We start from the raw sequence: 16,927 nt of genomic DNA on the forward strand, positions 1-16,927 counted from the left end.
AACACTCCTGGGAATGAGTGTGGGAACCCGAAGGCTTCATTAGTCATGTCTGAGTAAAAAATAACTCAGATCTTGAGGTAGAGCTGCAAACGTGTACAGTGTGGTCTGTCTTGGGGTGGAATATTTTCTATTTTCTGCCTAGTAAAATACATAAATAAATACATCAGCCAATACATTTTCTATGAAAATGTGGAATTCTTCTTTATGTTAATCAAGTCTGTTCAGACAGCAGACATAAAGCACATCAATCTCCTGTAGCCTGATCACTGATGGTAATTATTCTGCAGATTCTTATTATGAAACAGCACGTCTTATTCCACTAAATATGAAAAAACACTAAGAAGCTAATCTCTTGTTTTCCATTAAGGCAACAGTAGGGAGTTTTGTTTTAACTGGCTAGCTAATAAAAGGTATACAAAAATACCAACAACAGTATAGTTGGCTCCTATAAAAGCTTGCTAGCATGCTGGAGTCCTTTGATGATATTGTTGATAATAATATTGTGAAACTACATAAAACATGCAACAGTAAAAAGATAACTGTGTAAAATACATGTGATGTTACTAAAGAAAACTAAGAAAAGGCAAAAAAGATGTGCCTGGTCCAATAATTACAGTACAGTTAATTAACAGTAGTCGCTAACAGGTCTGTTTTATAAATAATATGAATGGGTATAAGTGCAATCTATTTTAGGGCATTTGTACCAGCATAGATAATCTTCCAAGCTTTCCATTATGTCACAAAAATCTGTCTTCTCCTTCATCAAATGCAATGGTTTTTGATGGTTGAATCTCTCCCGAACTCAAAAATTAGACAATTTCGACAAATAGTTCCAAGAAGCTGTAAACCTACAGTAAACGTATTACCTGTAGACCTAATCTTATTACCAATCCAACCTAAAATGTTGAATCATGCAGGGCATGAAATAAAAACTATTACTGCAACTGGGCAAACTGTTAAAGCAAACTAGATTTGACAGTTCAGTGTACAGTATGAATCAGAATGAATGACACACAGGTTAATGTCTACTTCAGTATATACGATTTAAGGTCCATCCTACCATGGCTCTTGTATAGTACATCTCATGGCTATGACTAATGGATCCCAGGAATGAAAGCCACTCAACAACCTTTCTGTCAGGCATGTGCTGCAATGAGGGGAAATGCAGTAGCATGGGGGATAAATCCAATTTAGATAGCAACCGATACCGCCCAACTTAGTTTAGACGTCAATAGATATAGAGCCTAAAATAATGCAGGTGCCAAAAAGATGCCGTGCGTTTCTCACTCTGGACCTACAAGCGAAAGCACACTAAACACGTTGGGGAGTTTTCTCAAAGGGGAATTTATAGGGACATTGTGGCAACCTCCAGAATCACAGGCACTTTTCTATGCAGGGAAAAATAAATCAGTTCTCGTCCCACCAAAAAAAAAAAGAATCTCAGTGTCTTGGGAGGATTTTAATCAAAAATGAGTTCAGAGCATAGGGAGCCAAATGTTGAGGACTTTGCATCAGCAGTTAGGGGGAGACTCTGGCAAACATACAAATGTGTTTGAGCTGAAAGGAATGAAATGAGGGAGTGTGGAGATGAATATCCAAATGCCAGTTGTCTGTTTGCAGCTCATAGTTCAGAAACCAAAGAATAGAAAGAAAACAGACACATTTTGTATACTAACTAAACCCTCTTGGATAAATGTTGCACAAAGTACAAAATATAGCATATTAGTAGTGCTGGAACAAATTAGCAAAATTGAAAAAAAATAGGCAACAAAAGTTGTGGGAAATTGTATATTGTTGTGAGTGTATCTTATGATACATGGGCATTGCCATTGGTCCCTATTGCACAATCAAGTACCATGACATCTCACTGTGCTCTCCTGCGCCTTCCCCATCGAGCTGACACTTTCTCTTATAAAAGCTGAGAGCTCCGGCTTTTCAAGACAGATAAAAATGGGTCTGTTAGTCTGGACAGCTGAGAAGGAGAAAAAGACTTCGGAACCCAAAATTGGGTACCAGTGCATCAGTAGCTCATCAGGGTCCATTGATTTCCTGATGATTCTACCAGCTCAGCAACGGCTTTCTGACCATCCCTGACTTCTGACCTGAGGAGCCAGGCAAAGAGATGCACATCAGCCTGCTCAGTGGCCTGCTGTGTAACCTAACTCTCTGGACACAGCAGTGACAGTAGCCACCAGACCAGAAGTCTGTGGTCCTGGATTTGTATCTCATGTCATGCAGGTTACAGTAGTAATGTACCGTGACCCAAACTGTGAGTGAAGTTTAGGGCGGTAAGTGTAGGCCAGTGGGTTATAGTGTGCACTGTGTACTGTAAACATCACTCCCAGTCGATCAAGATGTGATGACGGTGATGACATTAGCAGGGATAGCTTTTAGCTTGTTAGCACACCTGCTCCATGTCTGTATTGTTTTGTATTTGATTCCAATGCAAGAATGCTTGTAACAACACAGATTACATGGCACACCTGTGCCTCTGATGGATGTAATGTCTTCCTGCTTCTATAGGTTTGTAAGTATGGCAAGGGCAAAACTGGGGGTTGGGGGCTATTCCAATGTCCCATCCTCAGCTGCAACCATGTGATTGGGCTAAATGAAGACAGAAAGAAAAACAGAAGTTTTGTGATGCTTAATAGATAATGTTTCATTTCCAGTAGGGGTGTGGCCTCATCTCTCCTGGGACTATGTGTATTGATCTTGTGTATTTGCTTCCAATCGAACACTAACAAACACACACATACACACACACACACACACACACACACACACACACACACACACACACACACACACACACACACACACACACACACACACACAGGGCCTCAGGACTACTGGTAGGTTATTACTTCATGTATGGCAGCCATCAGCAGGAGCTGACCATAGCAGATTGCAGTATAATGCAGTAACACCCCAACACTAGGAGAGGAGAGTGAAAGTTGTATTTCTGTCAGTGCATAACAGTATTTAGAGCCTGCTAGAATAGGAGGAGGAGGGCGTACAGAAAAGATAGAGGGGGTGTAAGAGTCAGTGGAGAAAGTGTCAGGAAAGAGAGAGATCGAGAGAGAGAGAGAGAGAGAGAGAGAGATGGAGAAAGGGTAGGTACGCTGCACTCTTCTACAGTACATGCATCTCTGGAAGGGAGACAAGCCTGCGGAGATTAAGATGGGGGCTGAGTGTTCTATATAAATTATTTATCTAAAGTACATGGCAGAAATGGAGGCATAGTGTAAGAAGCTCTCAAGCCCAGTCATTGTGACTTTGAGCGAACAGGAAGCAATTATGATCAGGTTCAGTGCAATTAGCAGCGTGTCTGTATGGGCTGCAGTCAGTGTCCAGTGGCTTTCAATGACAACCTGTCTGGAATAATTGAAAAGTACACAAGCAACACTGACATGATCTCTTCATGTCTGTGCTCTCCTCTCCACTCTGTCCATAAATGGGTCTGCACACTTGGTTGCATTTGCTGCTGCTGCTGCTGCTGCTGCTGCTGCAAGAGTTTCACTCTAGCACTTTAAACATGTGACTATGCCTTCAGCAGAACATATCTCAGGTGAGATTTGGATGAAAAACAAAAACATTTAACATAACACAATATGCAGTACTGTATGATGCACACATAATGCCACAAAGTAAGTTTATACTGAATCTGAGATGCTGAGACAACCCTAAAAGCCATTGTGTCATTATTATCAACCACATCTCACTCAGCTGCTGAACTCAACAAGCGTATTCAGTGGGACAGAATGACTGTTCAAGTCTAATACAACAGTTACAATCCAAACATTTATGCTCAGCATTTGAAACAAAAATCTGTTTTTAAATTAGACTTTTGGATCTAGGACAACAACAGGACTACAAAAGATACAAACAAACAATCAATGTGAAATGTGACCTGTCTAAAAGTTGTAAAATACTTTCTAAATTCACCCAAATGTGATGTTTTGGCAAGTAAAACTGGCAGTGCGGTAACCGTAAAATCCATTGCAGTTTGTCGGGGGGTAGGGGGCGTGGGGCACCTTTGCGACAGCAATACTGTTAGATCGGGTGTAAAAGCCGAGCTCCCCTTTTCTTTTCAATGGCTGCTCCTGGTAATCTAAAGTAATTTTGAGGGCTCCTGATGTTTTATGGGAGAAGGTGTCGGTTCAGGGATGATCAGTGCGTAAGAGCGCGCTGATCTAACAGAGACAAGGCATAGGGTGTGTGTGACTGAAAGCATACGCATGGTGTACCGTGTGCGACAGCGCAGCACTGGAGCTGACCAAGTGCTGAAACACCAAGCGTATTTCATATGGGCTATGTTACCCCTCAGGTGGCGATAAGAAGTCTGAAATACACAGTGGCTTCAAAATCTACCCAGAAATCAGATTAACCACTTCATAGCCGTTATACGACCTTTTCACAATTATTTGAGGGTCTGATAACGTTATTCGACAAAGGTACTCTACGCAAATAATAAAATGCGATCTTCAAACACAAATACTCTTAGAAATAGCAACTTTTTAATGGTTGGAGATATATCCTTTAGGCAATATATTCCGCCCTACACTTATCACATCTAAAAGGGGCTATATGCGGCAAAGCAGATGGGTACGTCGACTGGTCAACAGCACGTCAAACTTTCACCACTGTGCGCGGTTAATGACTGCATCACTTCATTCATGATTCCCCCACATTAATGTCCGCACAGGCGTCAGCTGCGTGGAATCATGGTTTAAATATGGGATGAACACGGTCTCGTACTCACACATAAGCGTGGTATATGAACGCCCAGCCTCTCGGTCTCTCCAAAGCATTGTAGAGGAAATTCTGTAGTTTGCGATAGCCGGCATTTCTCTTATTGGCTCTCCCTCCTTGTCTGGGTCTGCATAAGATGCTGGCCCGCTTAGTGGTCTCCGAACCCGCTATGAGGAGCGCTCCGTCTCTGCTGGTCTCGGCTGCGCCTGGGTCCAGTCCAACAAAGCCGACTTTTTTCTCCCCGCCTTCGGGTGGATAGACTCCGCCGTTGGCGGATTTTTTCACCATCGCGAAAGTCACGGAAATGCAGACGGGGAAGATTGAAACTCCTTATCCGAAGGAGGCATTACCGGACTGGGGTGTGTTCCACAGTGCAGTTGTCGCTCGCTGTTCTCTACTGGAAAGCCAATTGAAATGCCTATGCGAAACTGCAATGGGTAGTCCTTTATCGGTGCGCCTATACCAGCTATCTGACAGGCGCTGTATTTTAATCTTTATGCTCCAGCCAACATAAAGAAACTGCCAACACAAATAGGATTAAAAAAAACCTCTTCATTAATTAAATGGATTCCGCAGCCTCTTAAATAATGTTAAGGCAACAGAAACCTTCAGAAACCAACAGAAACCTTCTTACAGTAATCAAAACATTTAACTACTAATTAATAATAATGTTAATAACAATCTTAATGTTGTTATTGTTATTAATAATAGATGCATTGTTTCTTCCTGACAAGATGATAGTCTAATCCTCCCGTTGATGACAAAGGTTGAGTTTATTCAAATGAAAGCTGTGAGTGAGTAGGCTACACCCCTGTGCATGATTCAAAATTGCATCACCTGAAAGTAATTGCATTTCTTGTAAGCAGATCAGTAATGTATTGGCCCTCATGTAAATCTTTAAATAAAGCTATCTGTTAGTTTTTTATAAATACAGCCGAAATAAGAACTCATTGCAACAAAAGTGGTAAACCTTTCAGTGCTGAGATTCAAATCTTTTTTTCTCTCCAATACTTCTTATGTTCCCCTTTTGCTCGGCTCCCAGCTCCCAGCACCAGCTCCCCAGGCGCCGGATGAAAGGCTACCCACTGCTCCGGGTGTGTATGTGTGCTCCTATTGAGCTCACTGCTTGGTCTGTGTGTGTGTGTACACTACCCCCAGATGGATCAAATGCAGAGGACACATTTCCTACAGAACAACAGTTAACGTAATATCACCATCCTCCCATCTCTGCGCTTCACTATTGAGACTGTAGTAGGCCTGGCCAAGTACATGCTGCATGGACACCATCTGAGCTGTCTTCGTCTCATCCAACCAATACCACATTAATTGCAGTTCTGTGCCAAAGAGCTGATGAAATCATTGGCATACTGCACAGGGGTGTACTCATTTCTGTTATATAGACTATACATACCAAAGCATATTGATGAAAGATCTGGGTGCATGAACTCCGCTGACCATAGCCATAACCAAACACATACAAAAAAACTAATTCTGAGGCGACAACTTCCTCCATTGAAGAACAGAAACTCTGAACCCCTGTGAACAATAATGTTCGTCAAATGAGATGTTTATTATGGGGCCTCACCACATAGATTATCATTGCAAAGTAGCCAGTACAGAATACAGATCTGAACTTTTTCCAAACTGAAGGCCATTCTCTGCATGAAACCCTTACATTAGGATATGCCCAACATATTAGACATTCTTTGAGATTGACTAACCTCCTTCACCTTCACCTGAAGTTCACAACTGATTGAAACCACAGGATGAAAAGGAAGATGGATCAATGAAGAGGGGAACCAGGGTATAATGACCAGACTTCAAAGGGTTTTTGCAGACTATTAAAAATGCAGTCTTTTATACCTTTTATTATGGATTTAAAGTAATGTATTATTAATTAAATCTTTGTTTTGCCAATCTTCAGGGACTGGTTTTGACAGCTTGCCTTGAGTGACGGGTGGTTTATGAAGTCATAATGTCTGCTGAGGATGAAGACATGTAGGTTCACAAGTACACGGTGACAAGTTTGAGTGTATATTGCAGTAATGATCTATGCAAACGATGCACATGAGATGTTACTGACTATAGCCGCTGCTGCGCTAAGCTTATGAATTAATGATATTTGTAAACATTTGTGAGAGAAAACTGACAGGATTTCCAGATCATGAAGCACATCACTTCTAGTGGATTCCAGCAGCATACCGGTACTTTAAATACTTTAGTGATCTAATCATAATCAAGTGCTAAATGAATTAGATAAGCATGTAAAGGGAGATGATCTCCACTTGGTTCTACTTAAGTGAAATTACGTATAGATTTTGAATCGAATGAGGTTTAACCAGAACTCAGCCTATCTGTAACTGACCTATATCTCCAGTAGAGGTAAAACTACTTGGAGTCAGCATTTCTTGTCACCACTACTTCCTATCTTAAACTCCAGTCTGCAGAACACACACAAAGCTGCCCACACTTACTGGCAAAATTTCACTTCAACTTGTACTACACAATGAGAGCCCCTCAACGGGAAGTTATTTTTCAGCAAGCATCACTCTTGTTGATTCAAAAGCAGAGCTAACAGTACACAGTAGGAGACAGGCTTATGTCATGGGCATACAGGCCAAACTTATGACCTCATAGCTTTCCTATTACTACTCATGCTGAAAATTCCCAGAAAGAGAAACAAGTGATCGGCAAGCTGATGTCACAGAAACACGAGCCTCTAGACAGCACGTAGCACCTCAACACATCGGGACGATCTCAAAAAGAGATTCTAAAACAATGCTGTCAGTGTGAGTCACCTGTATGCTTAATCTACTTGAGAACTTTTTCAAATTTACAAGATGAATACAAAAGGGAATTAATGCATTACATATTATAATCTCTTTTAATATTATTAAAATTTAAATTATAGAACTGCCCTTCCTCAAAAGCATTATACTGTATGGTAGTTGCTCTGCTATAGACATTGTTATGTACACATACACAAGAAAATAACAAAACTTCAATAAAATAATGCTACCGTCTACAGTTTATACTTCATGATCCCTTTGTTGTCATCTAACTCCAAAAATGTACAGTACAGGACATTTTTCAAACACTGACGAGTGACAGAACTTCTTTGCGCTCTCTGAGACAGACACATAAATAGCATCAAAAGGATTTGAAATTGTGGACCTCATCCTGTCCTCTAGCATTATTAAAACAACTGTCAGGAAAGAACTTCAGGCTAAAAAGCTAAAAATATTACGAGTAAGAAGATTCAACTGTTAAAAAAATAGCAATGGAAATAAACAAAACAGTTGGCCACGAGGGCATTTATAAGATTAGCTTCAACCAGCTCAGTGATTAGCTTGTTTTCCCATTTTTGTGTCATATTTTGTGTTGTGTTCCCTGAATTTCAACAGTGGGTAAGTGACATATAGCACACTAAGTATTTAACTCCAACATAAATTAGCATTACTGTAGCTAACAGAATAAAAACCTCTCCTAGACCACATATCCATGTCTAAAACACTCGGTCATTGGTCCATAAACTGCTGTAGGACATTTAGGCTGGAATGTTTCAAGTTAATTCACTATTCCTGATATAATTGGACAATAAATACACTCTTTTTTTAAACGAGACAGTCCCCTCGCTGGGTGAATAGTGCAGAGTGCCACATGCTAAACTACAGTAATTGCACATTCTCCATGTGTGAGGGACGGAGAGCAGGACGCCTTGGACATGCAGACACAGAGAAGAGTCCAGACGTTCTGGTCAGATGCAGAGACCTGCAGATGCAGCGGGAGAGTTTCAGGCACAGCAGGGGTCCGGATTATTGTAAGAGAATGAGAAATACTGTGTAGGGCCAGTCTCTATCTAGCCACAGGGGCAGAGTGAGGGGACAAGACTTCCTCAGGAGAGAGAGGGTTTGTCAGTGAAATCAGGCAACTGGGGCGACAGGGGAGTGGAGCGGTGACCCCACATCAGTGGCAGCCCTCCTGGGCATCCCACTCACAGGACTGGGTGGGTGGGGGGGGGGTCAGCAGGGGTGCGAAAGAGGAGAGGAGAGTATCGAGGTTCCAGTTCTGCCTGAGTCGGCGCCACTACGTTTCAGGAATCACTCTGCCAAGCCGTCCTCGCTATAACTGAGAGGTCTCTCTTGTCGCCTTGTCATTTCAAACAGAAAGGGCCATTCAAAAAGCAAAGGGAGCTAAAAATGCGGCAGGTCTACAGATCTCCATCTGTAGGTGGGAGACACAGTCTGAAGAGCCTAGGACAGGAGAGATAATACACACCATCAGATTAAGACACCAGAACAAAATATATCTAGGTCCTCTATAAGAGATTTCACCAGTAGTCCAGCTTTTAGTGTGCTTTATTTTAAGCAGCCAATGTTTACCCTAGTCTCATACACCAGTGAGAAACAGTTGTAAACAATGATAGAAAAAACAAATGTAAAAATGTAATCAGTCTATTCTCAACCTGGCCTCACAATGAAAACTGGCTGTCAAAAATGTTGTGTTTGGTGATGTTTTAACAATGAAGCACCACATAAAATGCCTTTGACTGATGAGCCAAATATAAATCCGGAAATTGTATATTCAGGACATCAATGAAATATTCAAGCCACCTCACACTTCTGTCCTGTCTCATTTCACACAAACACAGTTAGCGCTGAGGGTGTGTTATCTGTGGACAAACCTTGGAGCACTTGGAGGCATCTGGTCCATCACCTTTAGATTCTTTGCGGATATTTCCACTCTGGTGCCCTGTGAAGACATAGAGGTAATTAGAACAGTGCATGCTGCCTTGATAGTATAGTAGCCTATGGCTGCACTGGGTTAGGGGGCTACATGTAGCTAATAACTAGCTGGGTTTCCATTTAACTTTTTTAATGCCATTTTGACCATTCAAATAAGAATTCCTGAAAAAAAAAAAAGAATTCCTGACTGGAAACACTTGACATTTGCATACAATCTTCAATTCTCTTTACTTACATTTGTTGCATTTTATGTGTTTCTGTAAATGTTATCCTGACGACCTTATTTTTTGATCCCTCAGCTGTTCAGGGGCCGTATTTACAAATAATTTTAAGGCTAAAAGTAGCTCCTAACTGGTGAATTTAGGAGAAATTCCTAAAAATCATGGGCGTTTCACTCGTAACTTTGGGTCTCCTATTTTATTTTACTAAGAGTAATTCACTAAGCATTTTAGACCTAAAAGTAGCACCCAAATCTGGAACAGCTTAGAAAAAGGCAAGAGGACTCCTAACTCACTAAGACCTAGGCCTACTCAACAATAATAAGCATCAGGAACTCCTACAGGAGCTCTTAATCGGAGGGAATAATTGTGCATTGTAACTAAGGCATGCAGTACAACAACCAAAACCATTCATTGTCAACTGTAGGCTAAACTAAATGTAACATTCATTGTAGGCCATTGTAAATTGTTTCTCCTCTTTGCAAACGTGTCTTCAAACAGATTCATTTACTGTAAAAAATGTTGCAAAGACACTGCATCAATCCATAGTGTATTTCATTAGGCTACTAGGCTATTTGTTTTTTCTTACTCTTTATTCATTTAGGCTATGTATTCATTTATTCATCATCTTCCGTCCTTTGCACAACTTGTGTAGCGCATGCATTCTCAGACCTGTCACTCATCATCGTAGAGGAGGTTTTTGGAATTATTCCCGCGTTACAATCATCAGCCAATCAAAGTAGTCACTTTAGTCAAGCTTGTGCATGAGTAATGACGTCAACCATAGCAACTTAAGAGCTGTCACTTATCCTTACTAAGAGTAGGTCTGAGAGGCTTTGTGAATAACTTAAGAGAAAACTCCTACATAAAATGTTTTATATTAGTGTGATTTAGGAACACTCCTACTGGTAAGATAAAATGCTTTGTTGATGGATGGAAATCTGGCTATTGACATGTCAAAAACGTTTGGTGGTAGCAGTAATCAGTGACCATCAGGTTTGCTATTGCCGACTGTGTGACTTCGCAGTTACCTGCTTGCGCATAATATCCATGGTCTGCATGAGACAGCGTGGGAGGAGTCCGTGGTTCCGTGCCAGAATTTGAGCCTGAGCCAGAGATACGCTCAAAGTACACCTGCGCAACATACACAGACACACATTCAGAGAGTACACATGCACAACACACACACAGAAACACACTCAGAGTACACCTGCACAACACACTCAGAGTACACCTGCACAACACACACAGAAACACGCTCAGAGTACACCTGCACAACACACTCAGAGTACACCTGCACAACACGCTCAGAGTACACCTGCACAACACACTCAGAGTACACCTGCACAACACACACAGAAACACGCTCAGAGTACACCTGCACAACACACTCAGAGTACACCTGCACAACACGCTCAGAGTACACCTGCACAACACACTCAGAGTACACCTGCACAACACAGAGTACACCTGCACAACGCACTCAGAGTACACCTGCACAACACACTCAGAGTACACCTGCACAACACACACAGAAACACGCTCAGAGTACACCTGCACAACACACACACACAGAAACACTGAGTACACCTGCACAAGCTTACACAGGATGGGGAGGAACTGAGTGGAGGTGGCTCACACTGTCTGTCTCCATCAGCGGACCTGATTCACTTTGAATGGCCTAAAGCCATGCGTTGTTGAACTGAATTGTGGGTCTGTTGTGTTGCCCTGCTTGCGGCAAAAGTTGAGAAGTTCAACTTTTCAAGCCCCAACGTATAAGTCAACCATGCATCAGTCAATCTGATTGCCTGTATGCAAAGGTCCTGACAGAACTGAGAAAAACAATCCGACATAGCTGGCCATCGTGAGAAATTGTAGGTGTTTATGTGTAACTAGTTAGGCTTTTGACGATTATATCTGGTAAAAACTAGCAAGAAAAAAGGCATTGTATAGTCTAAAAATTCCATTCCTAAAAAATTCGGTAAGAGTGAGTTTTATGATGTGTATGCCAGCTAACTTATGCTAGCAAGGTAGCTACCCACAGCTAGCGAGTAGCGATTATAGTGGCATGATTGGTTGTTTAGCCGTCATTCTCAGTATACCCTTAAGCGCTGGGCAAACAAGCCCTCAGTCATGCATTAACACAGACGGACTGCATGAGCGTAGCGTTATGGGACCATGAGTGGGTGAGCTGTCGCTGGTGTACAGTAGGGGGCGCCACTTGGGCCATACCTCTGCATGCCCGTGGCACACATGGTGATGTGGCAGGAGCCCAGGCGGTTGCAGAGCTCGGCAGACACCAGCAGCACGCTCACGCCAGACGGATGGCCCCCTGAGCTGGCCTTCACGTTCACGTACGTCTGCATCAGGCGACACAGGTCGTCCAGCGTGTTCAGCGGCCTCAGCAGCTGGACAGGAGAAACACAGGGGTCATACACACCCTTTCCATTTAGTCAGAACAAAAATATAAAAGACATACACACCACCATTTGTTACCAGAATCGTTACATCAGAGGTACTATCATCTGATAATTGCACTCTGTCCAAACACAGGCCAGCTGACCGACCGGAACAGAATTGCATCAGTACTTCATTAGCCGGGTGAGCAAGACGGATTTGCAGGGAGGAGTAAGCCCCTCATTTGCACTTAAATGAGTTCATTCAGCAAACAGAAACCGTGAGCCACAGTACACATGTTGTGCAACTCGTGCGAGTAATGCTGTATGTAGTTTCATACCTGATCAATCTTCATGGCAGTTTTGTTTGAATCGGTGGGGAGGTTGGATTTCTCAAGGTAAAATGCCCTACAGAAACATACAAGACCAAACCTAGGTTAACAACAGTAATTATGACAAGTCAGTAACCATCATATTTGGGTAATTGAAGAGGCAGTGGTTGTGACACAGGACTTTGAGTGCTACCCTGACCATACCTGAGCTTTCTGTAATATGCCTTAACCCTCTCTAGAGACAGACCGTTTGTCCGCTGTTGGAACTCCTCCATGGACACACAGTCTGGTGTGGCCACTCCTTCTGTCCTCTCCATAGCTGCAGAGATCCAGAGACATGATCACCACAACATTCATTATGGACTCTAGAGTTGCTCATGTTAGTCAGAACACACTGAGCCAGGCAGCTGTGCTACACACTAACTGCCACTAGATGGAGCCACACAAGTACATTCTGCCTGCATGGATATCTCAGGTTTTTAGTTATTTAAGTGTTGTGAATGTCCCACACACAGACAAAAGCGGTCTAAGTGGGGTTTTAATCTTTACAGCTCTGGGTTCATTGGTGTAGGAACATGCTAAACAGACTCACCACGAGAAAACAGTACTGAGTGGAGCTTCAGGCTGCCACCATTCTGCAGGCGAGAGGGCAGCTCATTGAAATGGCTGCTGTTCAGGAAGAATAACACTCTAATGGACTGCCTGTTGCCCTCCACCTCATAATACACTGGTGTATCTAAGAGTGGAGAATGTGATAGCGAGGTGAGGAGAAGAGAGAGGGGGGGGTAATAATGTTAGAGGTACATTAAAGATATACTTATGCAGTTTGCTGCAATGGACCACCAGAGTTGATGAGCTCAGGTATCCTTCAAACTTGAATAGAGGTATCGGTTATACAATTATGTATGCAATTTTTGTTGACAAATGACTTTTCAGAGATTCCCCTATTCTACTGTCTGTATCAGAAAGCTGCTGTGTTGTGTGCAGCCACAGAGAGAGAGAGAGAGCGAGAAGAGAGAGAGAGAGAGAGAGAGAGAGAGAGAGAGAGAGAGAGAGAGAGAGAGAAAGAGAGAGATAGAGATTATCAAAGCTGACGAGAGCATTGGCGCTTCCCGCTCTTCCAAAGGGGCTACACACTGTGGCGTCCTGAGCCTCCACCTAGAATAGCAAATCCCACTTTTCTCTGTGGCCCCTCGACAGTAAACACAACAAAGGCCCCGGGGCCCGGACGCCTATCTCTGCTCAGCATGCCTGTGCCGCTTGAAAGAGAGCGGAAGTGCACACAGAAAGAAGTCTTCCAGGTCTTTCTGGCGGATTTAGAGAGGAGCTTTTTAGCGGCGCTTCTGCTGAACTAGGGAGACGTGTGTTTGGTTTGGTGGGGCGCATCACACCCTCAGCGCGCTGGGGGAGCACAATGACTCAGACACCGAAATAAGCTGCTGGTTTAGTATTCATGTAATAGATCTCCCTTCCTGTCTATATCCAGTTGTGTTTATTTATCTGTATGTGTGTGTGTGTGTGTGTGTGTGTGTGTGTGTGTGTGTGAGAGAGAGAGAGATAGAGAGAGAGAGGTAGAGAGAGAGAGAGAGAGAGAGAGAGAGAGAGAGAGAGAGAGAGGTAGAGAGAGACAGACAGACAAACAGACAGAGAAAGACAGAGAGAGAAAGAAAAAAAGTGTGTGCTTTTGTAGGCCATCACTTACTTGCAACCAGACATTCATCCCCTTGTTGTCTGAACACTACGGTGACTTTATCCAGGTCTGCCAGTGCAGCTTTGGTGTCCTCCAGCATGGTACGCTCCTCCCTCTGCATACAGACGAAGGAGGAAGGGGAGGTGGGGGGGAGGAGGAAGAGGAGGGAGGAGAGGAGGTGTTGAGGATGTGAAGCAAAGAAAAGAAAAGGAACAGGGAGAAAGACAAATAGAAGAAGGAGGAGAAGCATACAAATGAGGAAGGGAAGCAGGCGGGAGAGGAAGTAGAAGAAAAGCAATAGCAGAAGAGGACAAACATATGGTCAGAAGAAATGAAAGAAGTCATCCCCTGCTTCATACTCTTCTCGTGTGTACATTTGTGTGTGTGTGTGTAAGTGCATGTGTGTGTGTGTGTGTATGTGTGTGTTTGTGTATGAGTGCGTGTGTGTGTGTGTGTGTGTGTGTGTGTGTGTGTGTGTGTGTGTGTGTGTGTGTGTGTGTGTATATATATATATATATATATATATATATATATATATATATATATATATATATATATATATATATATATATACACACACACACACACATGATCAAGTCGTGCCAAGCTCCGATCCTCCAGTCTTACCACGTGCGACGAGAGCGTGGACTGGAAGTTGAAGAGGACGCCGATGGCGGAGATCTGCTCGAGCCACTTGCGGCTGACCTCCATGCTGTCCTCCTCGTACTCGCCGTTGTTGTTGTAGCGCAGCGTCAGCGCCGCCTGCAGCTGCTCGGCCAGCGCGCACAGTGCTGCCACCAGCGCCTGGCAGAAAATGGCATCGCGCCGCAACTGCAGATCCGTGTCTGGTGGAGGGATGAAAGAGAGAGAGAGAGAGAGAGAGAGAGAGAGAGAGAGAGAGAGAGAGAGAGAGAGAGAGAGAGAGAGAGAGGTCAGGGGAAGAAGACAAAACAAAAGAAACAATATGGCATAAGAACAAATATACAGTAACGTAAGATCATGGTATGCCCTTTAGGCCCCATACCTTTATCGCACTCTACATTCTGCATTGTCAGCATATGTATATATATATATTTCTAAAACTGATAGTTCTGGTCCTTGATTGTGATTGGCTGAATCGCGTTCAATGCCGTTGTAAAATGCAGCATAAACATACACCTTGGCATTTCGTTCTATATTACTGCGCTACGATAACTTGATACAAAAGTTAAATTACCTGCGTCTCGACATTGCTTGGCAACCATTCAGATAGAGGAAATATATTTCTTGGCGGAAGAGTGATTATCTATGAATAAATCGGTTCCATTTCTAGTTGCTGTGCCTTTACTTTATGAAACTTTGCCAGGTATTTATAGTAACAGTTTTAGAAAAGCAATAAGCCACTCAAAGCCATAGGTTACACTGATTCTACAACAGCTAACGGGGGTTTAGCTCCGCTAGCGTGTCGAGCCTAACAACGCCCCTTAGCTGTTGTAGAATCAGTGTAACCTACGGCCTCTCGGGGCTTATTGCTTAAGTATATTGGACAGGTGACTGACCATGTATATGCTAGCGGTCTTACCTGTACACTTAAGCAGTGCCAAGAGGAGCTGATTCTTCCCATCTGTGATGGAGACAAACACAAAGAGGAGAAGTGAGGAGGACACGTCACCAGAGGCAGGAGGACAGAACACAGGGACAAGGAGCAGCCAGGGAGCTCACTCTGACCTCCAAAGCGTGGACATTCAGAGGGGTCAAAGGAGACCATTCACATAAGGTGTAAGCACACTGCCCCGACAAACACCAACAGCTGAGTCAGTGTGCACGGTTTTTGTTGGACAGAGTTGTTAGAGTTTGTCCAAAAGTCATTCTTTTTCATCAACGCCTAGGCAGTGTGGAGCTGGAAGTTGGTTTTCTAAACATTCTAAGGCTATGTCCACACATGGCTGGGTCATTTTAAATACAGAGATTTTTATAGGGATTTTGGAAAACTTTGGTCACTGACCAGCCAGTGGAGATTTTTGAAAATTCCATTTCAGTGTCTGTGACGTGACCTGTCTGAAATGTTGTTTCAAATGTTGTCAGGTCTCTGACTGGCCAACATGTCTGATTGATGTGTCCTTAACAGCTGTTTTTGCATATCCGTGTGGACAGAAATATTTAAAATACAGAGGGAAAAATACCTATTTTTAAAACTGCCACATTTAGAATGTTGGGCATTGTCTGGGCATGGGCATTGCACAAGCACTTAAGCAGGGGGAAAAGAATTATCTTACCCTCAACGAAGCGCTGCAGGCTGTCCACCAGCGTCTGTATGGAGTTGGGCAGGTTCCAGGGGTCCTCCTGGATGTTCTTGTGGATCACGTACCGACACCGCGCCGTCCAGTCATCTGTTTGTCGGAATTCTGCACGCCGGCACACGAGCACGCACACACAGAGAGCCATTATACACACCTCACAAGTGCTATTCATATATTTAATTACATGTGTGTTTGTGGGTGCGTGTGTTTGAGTGTCTGTGCATGCGTGTGTGTATATGCGTGTGTGTGTACACAACAGACCCTTTACTGATTGTGGTTAGTGTAAGCACTTAATTGCTTCCTATGAGAGGGCCTCTCTTGTAAACATTCTCTTCACTCGCCCAACCCACCGTAACTGAGACTAAGCACACAGACACACGTCTCGCCTAAACTAACGAGTCCTCTCCTCACTTCATATCCATACCTCCATCTCTATTCAGCTAAATTAACTACAACTCCATACACAATCAGATAAAGCAGCGCACACACACAGACACACACAGACACACACACAC

The 16,927-nt window shown here is 43.2% G+C and overlaps 2 protein-coding genes across 2 annotated transcripts in view; both read right to left on the minus strand.

Annotated features, from left to right (window-relative positions):
- Positions 1-5,100, minus strand: part of LOC125293799 (potassium voltage-gated channel subfamily KQT member 2-like) — a 34,695-nt gene extending 29,595 nt beyond the window's left edge. The window contains 1 exon segment of the mRNA XM_048241928.1: positions 4,763-5,100. Coding sequence (XP_048097885.1) covers positions 4,763-5,040 — 278 coding nt within the window. The 5' untranslated portion in view covers positions 5,041-5,100.
- A 1,203-nt stretch (positions 5,101-6,303) lies between these two features.
- Positions 6,304-16,927, minus strand: part of prex1 (phosphatidylinositol-3,4,5-trisphosphate-dependent Rac exchange factor 1) — a 66,228-nt gene continuing 55,604 nt past the window's right edge. Inside the window, exons 30-40 of the mRNA XM_048241033.1 lie at positions 16,389-16,517; positions 15,695-15,736; positions 14,761-14,978; positions 14,146-14,248; positions 13,036-13,179; positions 12,648-12,762; positions 12,453-12,519; positions 11,948-12,123; positions 10,747-10,849; positions 9,437-9,504; positions 6,304-9,005 (exon numbers count right to left, since the gene is read on the minus strand). Coding sequence (XP_048096990.1) covers positions 8,963-9,005; positions 9,437-9,504; positions 10,747-10,849; positions 11,948-12,123; positions 12,453-12,519; positions 12,648-12,762; positions 13,036-13,179; positions 14,146-14,248; positions 14,761-14,978; positions 15,695-15,736; positions 16,389-16,517 — 1,208 coding nt within the window. The 3' untranslated portion in view covers positions 6,304-8,962. The remainder of the gene's footprint in view (positions 9,006-9,436; positions 9,505-10,746; positions 10,850-11,947; positions 12,124-12,452; positions 12,520-12,647; positions 12,763-13,035; positions 13,180-14,145; positions 14,249-14,760; positions 14,979-15,694; positions 15,737-16,388; positions 16,518-16,927) is intronic.

Source organism: Alosa alosa, chromosome 4 (assembly GCF_017589495.1).
Source record: "Alosa alosa isolate M-15738 ecotype Scorff River chromosome 4, AALO_Geno_1.1, whole genome shotgun sequence".
In the NCBI taxonomy this organism is placed as follows: Eukaryota; Metazoa; Chordata; class Actinopteri; order Clupeiformes; family Clupeidae; genus Alosa; species Alosa alosa.